Raw genomic sequence first — 21988 nt, forward strand, 5'->3', positions numbered from 1 at the left:
TAAGTTGATAGCCCCTATGTGCTCAGTGAAAGGGGAGCATGAGGATGGATGAGAGAACTGGAAGGGGCTTCTCACCCTCCCATAGTCTTCATTAACTCCCCAAAGCTGTTCAAAATATCCTGTAATCTAAGTAAAAATTGTGTGATTGATAAGGTAGTTCCCATTGGCCTCATGCGCTTCTCTTACAGAAATTCCCAAAGGTCTCAATATTCTAACTTGTCTGTGAAGCCTTTGGAATTGCCTCTTACAGAATTGCTGCAGATTGGAATTACCTGTTTCCTCTTTCATGACCTTAAAGTATTTACTCCTAGTGTCATAGCACTTGTCATAGAACTGAATGGTGACTTGTTTAGGTTTAGGTGTGTATGTTGATTTCTTTACTAAATAGGTCAATTAATATTGACTATTCATCTTTATATCTCTAGGGCCTTGCAGAGTGCTCAGTGGATAACAGAAACATAATTAATGTTTATTGAAAAAATGACTAAATTAATGATCATAAATATGCCATAACATGTGTGGGGCACTGGGTTCTATCCTTAACACCGCATAAAAAATAAATAAATAAAACAAAGATATTGTTTCCATCTACAATTATATATATATATATTTTTTTTTTTTAATAAAAAGAAAAAGAGGAATTGTTAGGCCCGGCACGATTACACACACCTGTAATCCCAGAGGCTCTGGAGGCTGAAGCAGGAGGATTGTGAGTTCAAAACTAGCCTAAGCAAAAGTGAGGGGCTAAGCAACTCAGTGAGACCCCGTCTCTAAATCAAATACAAAATAGGGCTTGGGATGCAGCTCAGTGGTCAAGTGCCCCTGAGTTCAATAGAACAGTACTCCCCCCAAAAAGAGGAACCATTATATATTTTATCAAAATGAAATGATTTCTCTTATTGATCTATTTGTAGATAGCCCCTTGAACGTCTTGACAATTAGTACTATTTTTTTCTTTTTCCATGATTTTTTGTTTCCCAAAACTATGTGTTCAACTTTGACCTTGGACTGACCTTTTCATACTGTATGTGTAAACTACTCTAAGTAATCTTCATTTAAATAGGCCCCACTTACCTCAATCCAAAATTTCCAGGAACAAAATTTTCATCTACACTAATCAGGAGTACTTGACACTGTTTGAATCTCGCTAAATTTTATTGCACTGACCTGTAAAATATCCCATCAGAATGGCATGGTAAATAAATTCATGCTTTGCCTTCTGCTCTGCTCTATATACATAACAGTTCAAAATAACAAAACAAAAGAGTATTAAAAAGATGAAGATCTCAATGCATTAAAAAATAGAACAGAAACATAAAAAGTGAGCTGGCTGATGTTCTGTGGGGCCAGAATCAGGTAGATGTAGAAGAATCCCAAATGCTATGATGGTAAAATGGAAGCTAAAAGCCCCTAACCCATGACAGACTTGAGCAATAGATGCTGCATGGAAAGAAAGGAGCTGCTGCAGAAGCTTGGGAAGGCTTAAAGGAATCTAGCAGGAGAAGACGAACAACACATCTAATTAAGAATCAGGGCCAAGTGTTCAGAGTTCACACCATATCTACCCATCCATGATGTCACCATGGAGACAGAAGGCCCAAGACATTAAAATGGTCCTCTTTTTTGGACTGTCAGCCCAAGAAGGCCTGAGAGGAGGCAAAAACAAAACCTTTCAATAGAAAGGTAGCCAGAGAGAAAAATCAGAGAAAAAGAAAAGGAGCAAATGCTTTCTACTCAAGATTATTTGCAATCTAGAAGTCTCCAAAACAGAAGGAAAACTAACAAGGAAGCTAAAATCAAAAAGTCAATTAAATCCACAAGCATTTCACAAAGCAGAGGGATCCATAAGTAATTTTGAATAAACATGCTAGAATTCTAAAAAATATGAAGCAGGAAAGAGCAAACTGGCCCAATAACCCACTCACCTAATTGTTTCTCCATTGTATTTATTTACTTTTCAAAACTTTTATCAAGAAACAATTTACATGCCATAAAGTTCCTCTGTTTAAACTGCACAGTTTGATGGCTTTTTAGTATGTTTACATGGTTGTGTAACTATCACTATAGTCTACTTTTAGAGCATTTTCAATATCCCAGAAAGAAATGTCATACCTATCAGTAATCACTTACCAATTCCTCCACTTATCTGAACCCTAAGCAACCACCAGTTCAACCTTCTCTCTCTAGAAGTGTCTGTTCCCAACACTTTGCAGAGTAAAATCTCAGAAAATGTGGTTTTATGCATCTTTCACTTAGCCTAACCTCTTCAAGGCTCATCAGTGTTGTAACATATGTCAAAATCTGGTTTCTTTACATTGTCAAATAATATTTCACTCTATGGATATAAAACTCTTAATCAGTTAATGGGTATTTGGTTTGTTTTCTATTTTTAGATTTTACAAATAACACTGAAAAGAACATTTATATTCAGGATTTTATAATGACTTTTTAAATTTTTCTCTTGGGTATATGTGGCAGTACAATTGCTGCCACATATTAACATTATGCTTGACTATCTGAGGATCTGCCAAACTATTTTCTGAAATGTGTGCCATTACCTGTTCTTGTTTGTTTGTTTGTTTGTGACAAGGATGGTCTCAAACTTTCAGGCTTAAGTGATCTTCCCACCTCAGCCTTTTGAGTGCAGGGATTACAGGCCAGCAGCATTGCACCTGGCTAGAGGTCTATTTTTTAAATAAAGTTTTTTTTTTAATTAACCCAGCCATGCCCATCTGTGTATATATTATCTATGGCTGCTTTCACAATGCTAAGTTGAGTACAGAGAGTATGTGGCCTGTAGAATCTAACAATAATTAGTATCTGGATCTTAACAGAAAAAGTTGGACAATGAACCCCTGGAAAAAAAAGTATAATATATTCCTTTAAAAAGCATATAAACACACAACAAAACCAAAAATAAGTATGAGCAAATGAAGATGGACAAATATGAATGTAAAATAATTTCAGAAACAAAGGCAATGTAAAATACACTATTGAAATTTTAAAATATTTTAATATTTGAGATAAACTCTGGGTGAGACAGAGAAGAGGGAATTAATGAGTGACTTTAAAAAGATACAGTTGAGGAATTCACAAAGGAAGTATACAAAAAAGGAAAAACATGAAAACAAATCCAAAAGCATAATAATAAATAGATTATCAGGAGAAAAGAACTGGGGAATGTTGGAAAAGCATGATTTGAAGAGATAATGGTTGAGAATTTTCCAGAATTAAAGAAAACATTGTAACTACACATTAAATGCTATACTCATAAAAGGAGGGGATATTGATGAAACATTGAGCATATTAGCATAATATTAAGTACATTTTGAAAGCTCCATGTCTATAGTTTTGGAAATATGCATAGGAAGCAACTTTTCTTTGCTTCTAATATTGTACCCTATTATGATAAGTGGCACAAGCCCCAGTCAGGAGCTTAGAGTCTGCGGTGTAAGCAGATGCAGCTCAGTTTTCTGACAACCAAGCTTCAAAGGCAACTCACAGCCTTGTACCCAGAGCCTCTACTCTTGCCTGCTTGTTTTATGCCTCCTTGTACACTTAGCACCTGAGGAGTGCAGTTCTAATGTGTCTCAAGCACATCCAGCTTAGTTCTCTGCAGTTCCAAGAATGCAACATAATCCTTCTCATAAAGCACTTTATTTATATGGCTGATAGTTTAATTGTATTTTCCCTTCATTCTTGTACTAGATGAGCATTTGTAGACCATCAGAAAGTATTATGAGAACTGCATTTTCTATAAGTAAATTAAGAATAAAAGTCAAGTCCTCTTTCTTATAAAAATTCAATTTCCTATACAATTTATGCTATATTTTAAGTATTTTTTTCAGAAATTGTCAAGAGTTTGAAGTTATTTATATATCATTTTTAACAATAAATGAGGTGCATTTTGAGAAAGAAGGTTCAATTTAATCTCTGTGGCCAAGGTGAGTTTTTTTAATTAATAAGCAAAATGATTATGATTATTTCCTTACCTAGAGCTTTAGGTTTGATGAGCAGGTACAGTTAGTTAACACCAGGAACCAAAATATTTTAACTGAAGAGCTTACATAAAAAAAAAAATTTTAGGCCCAGAATCTTCCATAATTTCTGTAGAATTATTCTCCAAACTGATCCTGTTCTATGCAGATTAAATATGCATGAAAACAGGCAACTTCCCCAACATTTGTCTGTTGGTCTTAATGAATACAAGTAGCAATATCTTATGGTCTACATTTTGAGTGATATTTTTGCTTCTGACATCCCTTAATTTCAGAATTTAAATAAACTCAGTGAAATCCAAGAGAAAAACAAGGAAAGAGCTCCTAGGAAATGGAAGGCACTCAGTGCTATACATGTCCCCCACCTCATTCTCTTCTGTCTCTGGGCATGACTTGGGACAGCATTAATAGCTTGGCTTTGGGGCACCTCACTGCTATGAACTGAATGATTGAAGGTCAGTGGCTTCTAGTGAGATTCATTAGCTGCCTCCTCCCTTTAGTGGGTTGGATACACCAGAAAGATGAGTCATGATAAAGGTATACTAAGCTAAATTTCAGTGTCTCACACAGCATTTTAAACAAAGCCTATAATTTTCAGGTATAGTTAGTTTTGATCTCTGGCAATGATAAGCTTGTCTCTCCTTTTAGACTCATTAGAATTTGCTGACTCCTTTCTGATTCATCAGCCAGTTCTTATGTGAGGGATGATTCATGGACCGGGAAGAAAATTAATTTGAATAAAAAGAGGAAGTAGGTGATTACAAATCCCTTTGTTATAAAAATCCCACACATAGATTTAAATATGATGTTTAAAAATGGAAAGGTGGTTTGATCCAGTTGACCACGGGTAATGTGAACCTGACACATTCAAAATCTCCAGGTGTTATATTGGCCACTTCTCTTACCTGGAAGCATTTTTTTGATGATTAGTGCTTCCATTTCTTGTGAAGTTCCATTTCTGCATCCTGAAAGAGAACAATTCTAGTAAATTAAATCAGGATTCCATTGCTAGTATAAAAACTATTGAAAGCTTGTTATAATGAATATTACAAAGTTTCATCCATTACAACTTAAAGCTGAGTGACATTTTTACTCCTGACATTGTAAAATTTTCAAATCGAGTTCCAATAAACCCAATGAAATTCAAAAGAAAAAGAAAAAAGAGGAAGAGCCCCTAATAAATGAAATATATGGTGTTATATTCTCCAAAGATTACTGCCATAATATAGGTCCCTTCTTTTAAGACATGGAGGCTAATCTTCACATCAAGGGGTGGGTTCTACTTGTCCTCTTTTGACACCTGGGCTGACTTTGATCTTGCTTAGGTAAGTATAATGTGAGGGAAGTTATGTTGTCTCATAATGGGTCTGTCGTTCAGAGGACCAGCTATTTCAACTTCCTTTGTCTTGGAAGTCAGCCACCACATATGTCCAATATCACTCTTGATTGACCACAGTACAGAAATCCCAAACTGATCATGAGGAACAGAAATTCAGAGAGATGTATTAAGTCAACCTGTAGTTGCTTCAGTCAGCCCAATCTGATTTCAGATATGTGAGCAAAGAAACCTTCTTATAGGTTCCAGCCCCAGTAGATACCACATAGAGCAGAAAGGCTACCTTGTCCAGTTGCAGGACTGTGACAGATAATAATTTGCACTCATTTAATTTTGCACTTTTTTAACATATAATCAATAGCTAGAACTCTCTGGTTCTAGAACCCTCATTTTTCCCACATCAAAGTTGTAAGTACGTCAGTGTCATCTTAAATATTATTGCTTATAGAAATGTTCATGGTTTATAAATAAAACTGGGAAAATGAGACTTTTTTCCCAAAGCACAACCGAGGCTTCTGCTAATGCAGAGTTGAATTGTTATTACCTAGTAGTAGTACGTGCTTGAATGAGATCCAGGATGACCAACATAACAGGTTTCACATGTCCTTGGCAGCAAGCTGCTTGTTTGCAGTCTCCTCCCAATTTTATTGCTGAAAAGAAAATATAAAAACAATGCCTAGAGACCTAAGGAAAACCGCAGACCTTTTGCTATACAATAAACAGTCTCTGTGAGCAGTCTTCCCATCCTTTGCCTGAACTGGTGGGAATAATCCAAATATTTCAAGATACATTATGGATATTCATCCTCTGAGTAGAGTTATATCTGTGCCCTCAATCTTCAAAGATTTGAATCAAAAATGCTTGAACCTATAGATGATATGTTGTTACTATTTGTTTTCTGAAGACATTTGGGATTTGATAGAACAGGTTTGGAAATGTAGCTCAATGGTAGAGCACCTGCCAAGCATGTTGTGAGCTCTGGATTTAATCTCCAGCACTGAATAAAACAAAACTCCTAGAACAATAACATCAGTGGTTTCTGAAGGCTGTGCACATCCATTTGAAGAGTAAAAGATAAAATCATAGAGTTGAAAGTTTAAATTTCTGATGAAGCCCCTGATTTCTACATGTAACCAGAGAAGAAAAAGGACTGAAGAACTGTGTCTTTCTAGAACTCAAGTTTCCTGATTTTTACATCAGTGACTGACTTTTCCCTACTCTCAGTTGAATACTGATGACTGGCAACAGAGGTAGTTCCCCCTTCAACCTATTTCAATACTAACCTGTTAGATTTAATCCACATTTATTTTCTAGTTAGGCAAAGAGCATAACACATATTTGTGGGCTGCATTTGCATGTAAGTAACAGGCAGGAATTTACTTGGATCCTGATTGTCCATGTCATTCATGGTCATTATCATCATCATCATCTCCATCACCTCCATCACTAACTACTGATACTTCCCATATGCCAGACATTGTGCTGAGAAGTTTGTATATACATGTTTTTTCATAATTTTTACATGTAGCCTATGAAACAGGTATTATCATTACTCTAATCATTCAAAAAAAATGGGAAGTACAAGGCTTAGAAAAGTTCCACATTTATGACACTGTTGATCGTGCAGTTGGGCTGAGAAGCAGACGTAACTCACAAGCTCTCCAGAGCCACCACTGCTGCCAGCACCAACGCTTGACCCTAGCCATTCTGGTACCGAGACTCATCTATAATCACAACACATAAACATTAATCTTGGAGAACTTTAATTCCATCAAAATAATTATTAGCTTCTATTACCCCGAAAGAACTTGAAGGAGTCTGGGCTGTAAAATTATGTCCTCATCTTCTACTTCAGCCTGTGTTATCCAAGGAAGATTGTCCACTGTTTTTCTGGAAATGAAACATCCCTAGGCTTTCTCACTATTCTTATAGGTAATGCAGGTGTTATAATATACTTAATTTTATATGATTGTTTGGAGGATGAAATACTAATTCACATAAAGTACTTAATATACTCCCTGGAACTTGCCAAGCATTCAATATGTGTTGGTATTTTATTAGCATGACAGCTATTTAAATGTGTCCTTGGTACAGAATGCAGATATATACATAACTCCCTCCTTCTATACTCTTTCTAAATATTTCTCATATATCCCCCTCCTTTTCTTTCTTCATGATGATGCCTAGTTTTCTAGTGAGCTCTGGCTGCTACACAAAATATCATAGTATAGATGTCTTGAATAACAGACTATTTTTCACAGTTCTTAGGGCTTGAAGTCCAAGACCAAGGTGCCAGCTGATTTAGGTGAGGACCCATGTGTTTGTCAGCTTTATGTTTCTGTGATCAAAATACCTGACAAGAAAAACTTAGAGGAGGGGAAGTTCATGTTGGCTCAAGGTTTCAGAGATTTAGTCTATGGTTGGCCAGGTCCACAGCTTTGGCCCCAAGATGAGGTGGAGCATCGTGCTGAAGGTTTTGTCAAAGAAAAGATGCTTGGTTCATGGTGGGGTCAGGAAGCAAGCGAAGGGAAGATGCATCTTTCCAAGGCAAGCCCCGAGGGACCCAATTCCTCAAGCCAGACCCCATCTGCCTACAAGTTAACACCCAGCCAGTCCATTCAAATTAGGATGAACTGATTAGGTTATGTTCTCATAAACTAATTATTTCACTTATGAACATTTCTGCATTGACACAGGAGCTTTTGGGGGATAGCACGTATCCATAACCACCCTCTTTGCAATGTAGCTATCTTCTCACTGGGCCCTCACATGGCATGGAGAGAGATTCTTCTCATATCCCTTCTTGTAATATCACTAATTCCTTCATGATGCCTCCACCATTGTGATCTAATGGGGCCTTCTGAAGGCCCCAACTGAAATCCTCATAGTTGGAATCAAGGCTTTAACATATAAGTCTAAGGGGTCAAGGACACAGTCCAGTCCAAAGCACCTGAGTTATTTCACCAGTCATCTCAGGCTATTGCCACTCTCTAGAGACTAATATTTCTGGATTCACATCTCTCTCCACTCCATACTAAAGGATTCTGAAAGGCACAACTGATTATGTCATTTAAATCATTCCATGATAATCCTTAGACTATAGGATAAAAGAAAATTTCTACTATTTCACCATATAAACTCTATATGCCCTAGCCATACGTACCTGATGCTGTTACCTAAAAGTAACATGACTAAGTCTAGACTTAGCATACTCAATTGAGTATATCATTTATGCTGGTGAAAGAATGGAATTGGATCAAGTTTCTTTCTTTCTTTCTTTCTTTGGGAAGGGAGGATAGTACTGAGGATTGAACTCAGGGACACTCAGCCACATCCTCAACCCTATTTTTTATTTTTATTTAGAGACAGGGTCTCACTGAGTTGCTTAGCACCTCATTGCTGAAGCTCGCTTTAAACTTGTGATCCTCCTGCCTCAACCTCCCAAGCCACTGGGATCACAGGCCTGCACCATGGTGCCTGGCAAGTTTCTATCTTGATACCCATCATGAATAGGTTTTACCACTTTTCTAAAGAATTTATTCCCCCTCTAATTCTTTTGTATTTGTCCTGAAAAAATTACCAATGAGTCATTACTTCCTACTTCTTTGAAAACTACATAAAACAGTCATGCATGTTTATTGCTTCAATTTAAGAGAAAAAAAAAACCTTTTTTAGTAGATGACTGATGTCTTCCATTCAACTTTTGGCTAATTAAAATAGTGTCTGGCTTTTTGAAATGTATTGCTAGAATTTGTATTTAGACCATGGCCAAAGAATATAAAAAAAACAATTAGACAGTTGAAATGCCCATTTTTTCAAAGCTATTTTGTTTTGCAATATTAGTGACATTGAAAGCATTATATTTTTCCCTTGACCTAGTCTATGAATGATATTTACTGGCATCAAAATGATAATCCATGAATACCATGACTCTGTATAGCTGATCAAATCACAAATTCTTAGGTCTAAATTCCAGGTTTGCAACTTTTTCCATGTATTACTTATTGCCATTCTCATTGTTTAAAGTTGCTCCAATGTATGATTCAGTGCCTGTGCTGTTCTTTAAGAAATATATGCTCTTCAAAGTAAGTTTGTGTGATCACACTTTAATTAAATTGATCAACTGGTAAAACATTAAAGAAAGTAAAACAGGTTTGCTAGTGCTAGATAAATAGGAAGTGGCAACAGGTATTCTGGGAAGTTAGCAACTGAACCATAATTTTTATTTAAAAATACATGATTGACACAATGCCAACCATACTTATTATAATGTTTTTCACATTACAAAACTCAAAAAGTTAAAAAGAGGAAACTGATATTTTTACAATATGTTGTTTTCTTTCAGAAGAAAAGAACACTATATCAAAGGTGAAGTTTGAATTCACTGGGCCAAAAGGCAATAACAAACTTTGGTCCTCACAAAGTACTCTTTGAGTTGTCTTATCGTAACTGAAAAGACAACTGCCTCATAAAATAACACATCCCTTGAAACCAGTTACAAAAGACCCCTTCTTCCAACTAATTTGATGTCAAAAATATTTTTGTTCCTTCCTGCACTTCAAGGCCACAATGTCCCTGCATAAAACTTTCTTATTTTGAAATCTGTGCTTTGTGCTTGCACCATCTTCCCGATCATGTTATTGTGGCTGTCATCTTCTTGACATTCTCCATTCTTCCCCTTTTCCTCTCCGCAGATCTCTGAACACACCTCTCTCTGTCCTCCTCTCCGGGTTGCTTCTTCTTACTTGTTCTGTATCCTCACTGTGACCCTCCTTTCTTATTTCAACCTTTCACTGTCCTCTCAGAATCCAGTGTGGAACCTGAGATTGGGGACTTCAAGGATATTTGCATTAGCTCCTTCAATTTCCTCACCAACGGGCTTCTCTTCAAGTAATTTTTCCAACCACTAGGCCAGTCCATGCCACACAGTCCTCTCCTTTTTTCAGCCAGTTAGTGGGACTCTGTAATGGATACTCATTTATTCTAGGTAACCTTAACTGAGCCATCTCTGCTTCTCAGAAATCCTTTGGATTATCTTTAATTGATTCTTAAGTAATCTTTGAAACAGAGCCTGCTGCCCGTCAGTGTTATGTGTAATACCTTCTATCCACTCTGTCTAAGAGATTAAAAACAACATGATGTTATCTCAGTTGACTGTCCTTAGTTTCATCTCTCCTTGTTGTCTCCTTTCTTGGACACTGTTCCTCCTACTTTTACAAGAAAATAAGCAGCTCCTTCTCACTAAAGCCAATCCTCCCATTTATATTGTTCATCTATTTTTCCTTTGCTTGGAACTTGTTTCGTTGAATTTTCCATCATAAAAATCTCTCCACTAGGTCTTTCCCCTCCATCTGAAAACATGCCTCTCTTTTCACCACCTAGAGGAGCTTACTCATAACATTGCTGCTTTATCAAGTTACCGCCCTGCCTCTCCCAGGCTTCCCCAACAGACTTTTCCAGCACTTCACACTCATCACCTTGTGTTCACTGCTAATCACTGAAAGCACCTTGCTTATTCTCTTTCCTTCATCACCCATAACATGGACACCAGATCTACCAGCTTATCCTTAAGCTCCTTTGCAAAAATCAGAGCTGGTAACCACCCCTGCCTTGGAAATTCACCTTGGTTTTCAAGACACTCTTTTTATTTTTCTGCTGACTCAAGGTCATGCCTCTTTCTTCTTGTGACATAACTCTGAAGTTATTGCCTCTGCCTTTTTTTATATGACGGTAATCATTTTCAAATCTTCCAGAGTCCTGCTTATAGGCACACATTTTTTTTTTCTGCTTTTAGACATACCCACATGGTTTCTTTCTGATATCTCGTCTTCAATAAGCACAAGAATTATCAGCTTTGCTCCTCCACCTTGCCCCAGTTGCTCCAAACTCAGTGTTATTCTTCCTCCCTTTCTTTTCTTTCTTCTTCTTAATCCTTTTCTTGCTTTCCCAGTGTGGTTTCTTTCACTGCAGACGTAGACTTTTTGATCAGTGGTTGTCAAAACAGAATGACCATCTGGATCAATCAACTATGCTTTCAGAAATTTCTAGTTTGAAAGTCTACAGACTTACTGGATCTCTGGTGATGAGGTCCCAGCTTTCTCATTGTTTTCTGGTTTGGAAGCACTGCTGTAGCTTCTGTCTGTCCTGTGTGCTCATTCCTTTCTGTTCATTGTTGGAGCCACTCCTCTGCTGTTCTGCCTCAGGCCTTCACTGTTACCCATTTAGCTCACTGTAGTAGTGACCTGTGTCCCTGCCTCCCACCTTCTTGCCAACAACCTGTTTACTGTCCTATAAGACTAAGCTCTGTTTTGATCATGCCATACCTCTTCTTGGAAATGTTAAGTGGCTATTCATTTACTATAAAATAATTCTTTGTTCCTTAACCTGGCCCTCAGGAACTCTTCGTGACCTAATGCTGAAACATCTTCTCATTTCTCACCTTCATGGACCTTTTCACTCCAGCCAAGAAAGGCAGAGTACCACAAACCTGTATTCAAGAGACACAGGAGGCTGAGGCAGGAGGATCACAAGTTCAAGGCCATCCTGGGAAACCTTGCAGGAACCTGTCTCCAAATAAAAAGTAAAAAGAACTGAGGGTGTAACTCAGTGATAAAGCATCCTGTATTCAATCACTCTCCAGTACCAAAAAAAAAAAAAAGCCTCTAATCAAAAGGTAGAATTTGCACTCATTTACCATTTGCCTTTTTTTGCCTCTCTTTATGTTATTTCTACTACGTTAACCTCAGTATTTGCATATTGTAATACTGCTCATCTTCAAGGCCAAACTTATATAACTCCTACTGTTTCCTTGTTTTTCCCCCCAGTACTTTTCTTTTCCAGCCAAAGCCTCACACAATGCTATGGAAAACTTCCCTCATTCAACTACATCCCCATCATCATCACTTTTTATTTTATCTTGAGACAAGGTCTCACTAAGTTGCCAAGGCAGGCCTGGAACTTGCCATCCTCCTGCCTGAGCCTCCCGAGTAGCTGGGATTATAGGTACGTGACATGATGCCAGGATTTTTTTTTTTTTAAACCAATCTTCTATTCCAAACACTGAGTACTTTCTTCTTCTTGTAATTGTGGAACCAGTAACAAGACAGAGCATTGACTGAGCATTGACTTCAGCCAGACATCCAGGACAGTATTGTCTCCTTTGTCATTCTCTGCTTAGACATGGCCTACTCTCTCCCTTGAGTGTGCTGTTTGAGTCTTACTTTGCTTTTACATTATTTTCACCTCATTTCCACTCTACTGTCACTTATAATAAAATTCTCTTGCATGATTTTTGGTGTCTGACTTTAAATTTTCTTTCATTGGAAGACAGTTTGCAGTTTCAGCTCCCAACTCTCCTGTGACATAGTACCACTAGGGTGGTCAAGCTGAATTTTACTCCTGTCTTAGAGAACAGAATGCCTAAAAGCCAGAAATTGCTCTTCAGAGAGCTGACTGAAACTGGTTAGATTCAAGTAAGCGGCCAGAGAGATCACCAGACAGCCTCCAATGTTCTTATAATAAAGTTCATTTATATTCCTCACTTTTATTAGCCTATTCCTTCCCCTCATTTCTTTTGCCCTAGATCAATAACTTCCTGACCCCCAGGGACAAAGGACAGGAATTTGTTTTGTGAGTTTATTTCCCATCTCACTCTTGGCAAAAAATAAAAGTCTCCCTCACTGCTCAGTTAATGCACTTTTTTTATTAAAGATTTTTTTTTTAGTTGTCAATGGGCCTTTATTATTGTTTATCTATGTGGTGCTGAAAATTGGACCCAGTGCCTCACACATGCTAGGCAAGTGCTCCACTGCCATCTGGAACAGATAAAGTGTCAATAAATGCACTTTTGACCATTATTTTTCTAGTCCCCTGGTAGTTTTTTGTCTCCTCTTCCATGAATGACCATGGAAAAGGTTGAAACCTGCAAGACTATCTGCTCTAACCACTCTGTACTAAAACCCAGTGAGGATTTCCCATCTGTAAGATAAATAAAGTCAGACTCTGTCAATACCCTAGGATCCCTCAATTGTACTGATGTCCAAGAGAGATGGGTATATGAAGACATCCCTCTTATATATTCCATTCAAAACCAAGAACTGAGAGTCGTCCCTGCCTTGGTTCCCAAGAACTTGTTGTAGCATGCCTGTTCAAGTTCAGCAACTTGTGGCTTATTTGCTGAATCTCTGTTGTTCAAGCTTGTAATCTAATTTAAGAACCATTTTTAATAACTTTATGATATAACTTGGGGAAGTGGCCCTTAACCCTTTTGCATACAATTTTAAGAATAGTTTAGGCCTGATGTTGAAAAGTAGAGGGAAATAGAGGGGTTTTTGTCACTATGTTGGTGTTACGGTTTGGATGTGAGGTGTCCCCCAAAAGTTCACATATGAGACAGTGCAAGAAGGTTCAAAGGAGAAATGATTGGGTTGTGAGAGTCTTAACCCAATTAATGATTTAGTCCCCTAATACAGATTAACTGAGTGGTAACTAAAGTGGTAGGGTATGGCTGGAGGAGGTAAAAATTGAGGTGTGGTTTGGGGTATATATTTGTATCCAGAGAGTGGAGTCTCTCTCTGCTTTCTGATCACCATGTGAGCTGCTTCCCTCTGCCATCTGCTCCCACCATGATGTTCAGCCTTACCTGGAGCCCTGAGGAATTGAGTCAACCTTTTGTGAACTAAGACCTCTGAAACCATAAGACCTCAAATAAACTTTTCCTCCTCTACAGTTGTTCTGGTTGGATGCCTTTAGTCACAGTAGTGAAAAAGCTGACTAAAAACAATTGGAAACATAGCAATTCCAGAAATAACAACAGGATTAATGCTATTAAAAAAGAATAAGGATGCTAATAGGTAAAGATGGTGACCTAAGTATCCTCCAGATGCTTGATATAGCCTCTAAAATGAGATGATATAATGCCCATTCCTAGAGTGAGTCAGGTGTATGCCGTAAGACAATAGCCACAAGAGTGGAGATAGTCCCTTTACCTCTGTAGTAGCCTTGCTCGAAATAAAAAAGATGCTGCAAAAAGCAAGAGAAAGTGCAAGTCTGCATGCCAGCTGGAACAGATAAAGTGTCACTGCTCAGCACAAACAGTTAAGCAAATGCAATGAGATAATAGGAAAGTCAGAGCACATGGGCATGACATGTTGATGAGCTTTTGGCAGAGGAAAATGTACACAGAGAAGTCCAAAGCAAAAAGCAAGATATCAGAGGCTAAGTTGTATATCATCTCAACCAAAGCTGGGAGAGGAATAAGTGTCCTATAGTTGGCTCCAAGTTGAGGCACCAAGGAATATGTCACAGGAAAGCAGAGAGCTGAATCTCCAAATCTCAGTTCTTGTATTCCAATGAAAGTAAATTTAAAGTTGGACAGGAAAAGCCATGAACATATAAGTGACAGTAGAGTGGAAGTGAGGTGAAAATAAAGGAAAAGCAAAGTGAGGCTCAAGCAGAGAGCATTCTCAAGGGAGAATGGGCCATCTCCAAGCAAAGAATAACAAAGGAGACAATACTTTCTCCAAATTTATTATCATTTGATGTTTGCCAAGAGAACTGGGAACCTCTTTCTTCACTCCTTGACAATCAGGTGTTCAACTCCTCCTTTATGGTGGGCTGTATAGGTTTTTTGTTTGTTTGTTTGTTTGTTTGTTTTTAACCTCAGTGGTCCTCTCCAGAACTGTCATGGTGGCCATTCTAATCAGGGTGCTTCATCTACGAGTCAATCTCATGTTAATTTGGGAATTGGGTTAGTGGCCAGTCAGAAGTTACCTTACTGCCTTGGGCACCACAAACGAATCCTCCCTTCTTGGGGCTGGGGCTGAAGCTCAGTGGCAAAGCATTTGCCTAGCATTGGTGAAGCACTGGGTTCCATCCTCAGTACCACATAAAAATAAAAAAATAAAATAAAGGCAGGCTGTTCATCTACAACTACAAAAAAAGTTAAAGAAAAGAAATGCAAAGAAAAAGAATTCTCCCTTCTGAGCTAGTAGAGACACTAGGCACCATAACTTCTGGTTTTATCTTGACCTTTATGGTTCCTAGCAAGAGTTATTTTCATAGATGGGCCTGGTGACACACGGCTGTAATCCCAGCAGCTTGGGAGGCTGAGAGAGGAGGATCGCAAGTTCAAAGCCAGACTCAGCCATTTAGAGAGGCCATAAGCAACTCAGCGAGACCCTGTCTCTAAATAAAATATAAAAAGGGACTAGGGATGTGGCTCAGTGGGTAATGCCCTGGATTCAATCCCCAGTACAAAAAAAAAAAAAAGTCTCATAAATCCTTCTTACTGAGGCACCCTCTCCCCATTATCTTCTTTAGTTGTATTTGTTTATCCTCAAGGTTTGTGTATCAGTGTTTTTCTACAAGGTATCTGCTACAAATTATTTATTAATCTGCCTTGGCAAAATTAAAGAAAACTTTAAGAGTTACTTGAAGTAAACATGTGATCTCACATTTTACTGCTCATTGCAAGCTACTCCCTGACAACTACCTTTTCCTATAGGGCATATACCTGCGCACACTTGCCTGCATGTTAATGTATATATGTTTATGTATACATATGCATCTTCATATTTATATAACCTTGGAAAGAAGATCCCTATTTAATCCATCCTCTCATCTATTTTGTTTTACCTAATGCATTTTTATGGTAAAGAAATACATTTCTTGAATAACAAGTAATAGTTAAAATTTGTATGGAACTCTTATTAAATATTCTGCATTTCAATCACTATGTCCTCACTAAATGTACAACATCTTATTTGGGAAGTACTAATATTATATTCAGTTAACAGATAGGGAAATTGACTAAGGACACACAGCTAGTAAATGGCCCTCAAATAATCTGGCTCCAGAATCCATGTTCATAACTATAAAACTATTCTGGCTGTTTGAATGTATAAATGGAACATAGTCATAACGTTTCACCTTCCATGCATACTTTTACTTTCCTAATTGGCTGAGAATCCATATTCAAAAGAGATCTTTTTCAATTGAATTTGACAGAAGCAAATTATAAACTTTAGTTTATAAATAACCTTCAAGAAAGTAAATAATGTGACTTATAATTAGGATGCATCAATTTGAAATAAAAAATCAAATTGATTTATAGAAAAGAAATAAAAATGTTGCATAGTTATTTCAGATTCTATTGTATGATTTTGAAAAGACAATGTAAGTCACTATAGTTTCAAATTAATAAGTAATTAAAGTGAATAATATTTTGTCCTTATACACATTTAGTTAAGTCTTGAAGAAGTGTAGTGGTTTCCCTGGCCCCATCCTCCCCCTTAAGGCCAAGAGTTCTTGCAATAAATACTAATTCATTGTTATATGATATACTAAAGTGGCTTTGCCATTACAAGGGATTGATTTTTTACAAGTGTGTTCCATCAAGCTGGTAAATGGATAAACTTTACCAGGAAAAAAGACGAGAGGACAGAAACAAACACAGAACAAACTAAGACAACTTAGAATTCTTGTCTACCTATTAAAAATGGGCTTAAAGAGTAAAAGCAACTTCATATGGGGCTTAAAAAACATAGGAACTGAAAGAATTATGTGACTACTCATTCATTTGTCTTATCTACTAATGTCTAACCCATGGCTCCTGGAGTTAAATAAGATCCCAGTTCTCTTATTCTTAAAATAAATAAATAGAAACATAGTTTTGGGTTTAGGGGGAAATTAAGCTACAGCATTTACCTTCCATTTTTTAGTAATGTCAGACACTGTGAACCAGCTCAACCATTACAGTTTGAATTTCTGATGGAAGAGGAGGAAACATGAAATGGAGGAAAAATTAAAATTAAAAATCCACAAAAATAAAAAGCTACATGTGACATGGACTAATAGGGAGAAAAAAGTAATAGTTATCATTGGGTGCAAACACTTCACTCAAATTACCTTGGTCAATAATATATAATATTGTCAAAATAGGCAGAGGGGAGTTGTGAGGCTTTTTTGGACAGCCTCCTCCCTCTAGATCATGCACATGATATTCAATCTGGGGATCGCCTTTCTTTCTTAACAAAATTGTTTCTTTCCTTTTCTCTGTAAGGACTTGTTCCAAGGTTGTTAGTAAGAATGAGCATTAAGATACAAGTTGATTCCCATGTGCAAAAATTTCCCCGTTCTACCTGTGGGTGCTGTGCTTTTGTTTAAAAGGATGATGATAAGCTTAAGCAGATATCTGGCTACTTAGGGGTCAGTTGTTGCATATTCCTGAGAACAGCTCTGTATGTGGTTTGGTATTCATTTTTTTCCATTTACACATATAATTATTTAACAACAGAGAATAAGTCATATACCCAAAGCTTTGAAGAAATAGAACATTTATTCTAAGGAGAGATGATACCCTGATAATCTGATAGCTATAGGAAGAAGATATATGACTAATCACATTGACAGAGAAATAAAGGATTGGACATGTGTAGACTTTTTAGAATAGTGACATTGGCCAAGGAAATTTTTTTTTAAAAATCAAATGAAATTTTTGATTTATTTTATTTTATATTTATTTATTTTTTGTCTTGATGGCTAAGGAACAAAATTAAAGAAAGGAAATGAACTTTGAGGTAAGCTGGAATTTATCCAGCTTAAGAAGCTACCACAAAAATAGTTCTGGGAACTGACATATTTAACACCCCATAAAAATATTTTCTTGCATGCACAGTTATCCTTAGTGTTAATTTTTCTGAGACATTGTGTCAGTTTTAACTGGAGACTTCAGTGCTGAACTTGAGCCTGTTAAACCTTAATAACTATTCTGTGATGTCCTATCAAACTATCTATAAAACTTAACTGGCTGTTCATGGCCAAATACAAAGTAACTAATTACTAAAAATTGTGAGGCTGTCTAGTAAGATTCAAAATGCAGATGCATTGTACATTTGCATTGTATTACAAAAGCTGGTGTGTTGGAAATTGCTGTTAGATGTCTGAGCATGCCTGTAGATAAGTGTTTTGAGCTCTTTAAAGACTGAGTAACTGGTAGTATAGTTAAAAAACTAGGTTAAGCCATTCTCCAATTGTTAGTCGACTGATTTCATGTTTGTTTTAGAACTCTGGTCTCCTGAAAACTTTCATCATAATTTCACTTTATGAAACATTTATGAAGTGTGTAGAAAATTACTATGTCAGCTATGAACCCAAGTGATAATTTCCCTTTCCCAGAGTTCCAGGACATTTTTTTCTCACAAGAAGAAAACTGTTTTACCTTTTCCTTAAGAGTCGCAGACTTAATTGACACACACACACCTATACACCCCCCGGCAGCAGAATATTATCTGGCAACTTTGAAGTACATGGTTCAAATGGAATTACTCTAATAACAGTTCTTGCAAGGTCCATGTGGGTATGTCTCATCTAAATTGGTTATTCTCCTTAGATTCAAAATTATAGCCTGCAAATTGAAAATTATATATAGCTTTTGCTAGGCAAGACCATAATTCTAGGCTTTCACCATTTTTTTCCCTATCCCAATAAATCACACTCAAAGTAGGCCTGACACTAAACTGTCCTTTAGCTTCCAGGAGAGCTTAGCAGTTGACGAGGCACTGCTACTCAGGTTCTCAGTAGACCTTGAGACTTATGGAGAATTTGTTCACTTTCTCTTCATCTCAATAAAATATGCTCCAGGCCAATATTGACTGTCTTCTGTTCCTGTAGATCCAGTAGCTCACCTGCACAGTTCATTCTAAATTAGGCTTTCATCCGTCCCATATCAGTAACGGTCAGGTTCAATCCATGTCAGAGGGTGATAGCTATAGACCTCTAGTCTGTTTATGTTCATTGTACCTATTTTCATATCCAAGATACCTACAAGCTACTCAAATAACCTTCCAGAGGTTTACACACTGTGGATCACAACACATTGGTGAGTCCCATTGACAACATACTTCAAATAGAACGAAATGGAGTGGAAAGGAATAGCATAGAGTCAATAGAATAGAACAGAATAGACTAGAACAAGATGTTAACTTAGGCTTCATAAAATTCTTCTTTTGTGATTGTAATAGTTCACATTATAAAATTAATTTCTTTTTGTGATTTGTGGTCAAAGGGTTTTTTTTAAAAAATATTTAACTTTTAGTTTTAGGTTGACACAATATCTTTATTTTATATTTATGTGGTGCTGAGGTTCAAACCCAGTGCCTCACGTGTACTAGGCAAGCTCTCTACCACTGAGCCACAACCCCAGCCCCTGGTCAGAGAGTTTTAATGTCAGCATTATTGAGTAGACTTGACTCCTTAGTGTCTCTGAAATTGGCTTATCTACAGATATTTTGGATAAGCTGAATTGATTCTGGGAAATGATCATAGCTTTTCACCCTTCTTCTCTTTCCCCCTTCTGTTAATAAACAAACAATCACAGGGAAGAATCACTGGCCATAGGAATTATTCACATGCTTACACAAGTCTACAAGTCACAAGCCTAAATTGTGTTCAAGCCTCTGCAGCCCAGGAGCAACTTTGTCCTTCTGCAAAGCCCAAATCTCTCTACACCTTTGCTACTGTTTAAATAGAGAGTAAAAGAAATACTGAGCATACAAATTTAATCCCACAAATTTAGTTTATCATATTCTCTTAGCCAGACCTACAAAAATTGAATTAAAATTTAGTTTTTATTTATTCATTCAACTAATTTTTGGACCCTACTTTGATGAGAAAGATTTAATTCCATATGATTGAGATAATGGTTTCATTGGGCTTATATTCTAGTAGGGGATCAAACATTAAGCAAATGTGTACATTGAATTAAGGTTTTCCAGAAAAGCAATAGGAGATACACTATAAAGTATCAGCTCATGTAATGATGAAGACTGAGAGGTCTTCTTCACAGTCTGCCATATCAAACTGGAGACCCAGAAGATATGTGGTATAGTTCAAAGGCCTAAGAGCCAGAGAGTGAATATTGTGGATTCCAATTCCACATCTAAAGACCTACAAACCAGGAGTGCCAAGGGCAGGAGAAGTTGCATGTCCCAGCTCAAGCAGTCAGGCAGAGGAAAGAAAGCATTTCAACCTTTTTACTCTGTTTAGACAGAGGATGCCCACCCACATTGGCTAGGGCGCTCAGCTTTGCTCAGTTCAAAAATTTAAAAGCTAATCTCTTCTGTAAACACCCTCATAGACACACCCGAAATAATTTAATCAGATATCTTGGCATCCTTTAGCCCTAGTGAAGTTGACATATAAAATTAACCATACATAAATTATATAATTATATAATTAGATGTTTATAAGTACTCTGAAGAAAGTGAATCAGGAAAGAGGGAGATGGAGTAGAAAAAAAGATCTGAGAGGTCCATTTTAAATAGATTGCCCAGAAAGTTTTCAGTGACTGTTTGAATGTGATCAAACTTCAACATATCTGACAGTGTGTTGGAGAAGTCATGAAGTGGAAAGGAAATTCCAAAATTGAAACCACATAGAGGACTAGTGACCAAAAGTGAGGAATGCAGACTACCCAAATGAGGTGTATGGGGTTTCTTTGAACAGTTTGTAAACCTAATCCATAAGCTTTGCTGTTACTTGTTCCACCCACAGTATCCTAATGCCAATTTGGAAGTTCATACATTTTGCCTTGTCATCTTCTGAATACCTCTTGGTAAATTTGCTGAGAGCACTGGTTGGTGACCAGGTATTTTGGAATTAGTGTTGACCCTTGTTAAGAAAGTTTAGGAACACAATCAATATTTTCTCACCAAGACCTGGCTCAGATCACTGAATCTTCCTTACCTCTAAATGTCTGTCAATTTAAAAATAAAAGCCCATGTTTTGAACCTTTGGATAACTTTTTTTTTTTCAATTTACCTTTTTTTTCTAATTTAGATATGATGCATGCCTATTCTTAGAAATAGATTAACAAATATCTTAACTCCACACAATTTTGCAGTTGGGTTCCTTGTTTTATTTTGATGAGTTTGTTTTAGTAACACATCTCATATTGTTAGAATCAGAAGGTCAGTTGAGGGAAAATTAAAACAAGCACTTTAGAAGATTGTAAACACAGAATAAATTTCAGCCTCATGTAAATGCAGTGTGATTTCCATAATAAAGCCTTTATTGTTGTCACTGGCTCATAGCTTAAAGGCTGCAATTATAACAAAACATAATACCACACTGCACTTTCCTTAAAAATGGCAATTAAATTCATTGAAATCATATTTTCCACTAAAAAAATTAAGAAATGTGATATGTTCTCAATGGAATCTACCAGCTCCTTGAGAACACTTTCTTAGTGATAGTAGTACTAACTCACTTATCCACTTGCTATTTTTTTTTCTCTGTAATTTTTTTCCACTAAAATGTTTTCTAAGTACATTGCTTTTCACACTAGTGACTCCTTGCTAATTTAAGTATTTAAATACTTTTGATGATTTCACTTTTTCCCCCCTGTAGTAGAATGTCATCTTGACACAAGCCTGATTTCCTTAGTATACTCTTTGTTCCTTTTTCTTAATTGTAATGATGTATATAACATAAAGTTCAACATTTAACTTATTTTCAGTGTGTAGTTCAATATCATTAAGTACATTTACAAGGTGGTGGGGACACCTTTGCTATCAAATTTTCCAGAACTTTCTCATCATCCTAAACATAAACTCCATATCCATTTAATAATGACTTGCTGTTCTCCCTTCCTCCC

General features: G+C 36.9%; 1 protein-coding gene across 8 annotated transcripts in view; it reads left to right on the forward strand.

Annotated features, from left to right (window-relative positions):
• Adgrv1 (adhesion G protein-coupled receptor V1) overlaps nucleotides 1-21988 on the forward strand; it is a 545344-nt gene that overhangs the window by 456106 nt on the left and 67250 nt on the right. The window contains exon 89 of one of the 8 annotated variants that reach the window (XM_078044897.1): nucleotides 11730-12574. The exons of the other annotated variants lie outside the window; for them this stretch is intronic. Coding sequence (XP_077901023.1) covers nucleotides 11730-11848 — 119 coding nt within the window. The 3' untranslated portion in view covers nucleotides 11849-12574. Of the gene's footprint in view, nucleotides 1-11729; nucleotides 12575-21988 lie in introns of those variants that run through there. 8 annotated transcript variants of the gene reach the window in all.

This window comes from Ictidomys tridecemlineatus, chromosome 1, assembly GCF_052094955.1.
Source record: "Ictidomys tridecemlineatus isolate mIctTri1 chromosome 1, mIctTri1.hap1, whole genome shotgun sequence".
NCBI lineage: Eukaryota > Metazoa > Chordata > Mammalia > Rodentia > Sciuridae > Ictidomys > Ictidomys tridecemlineatus.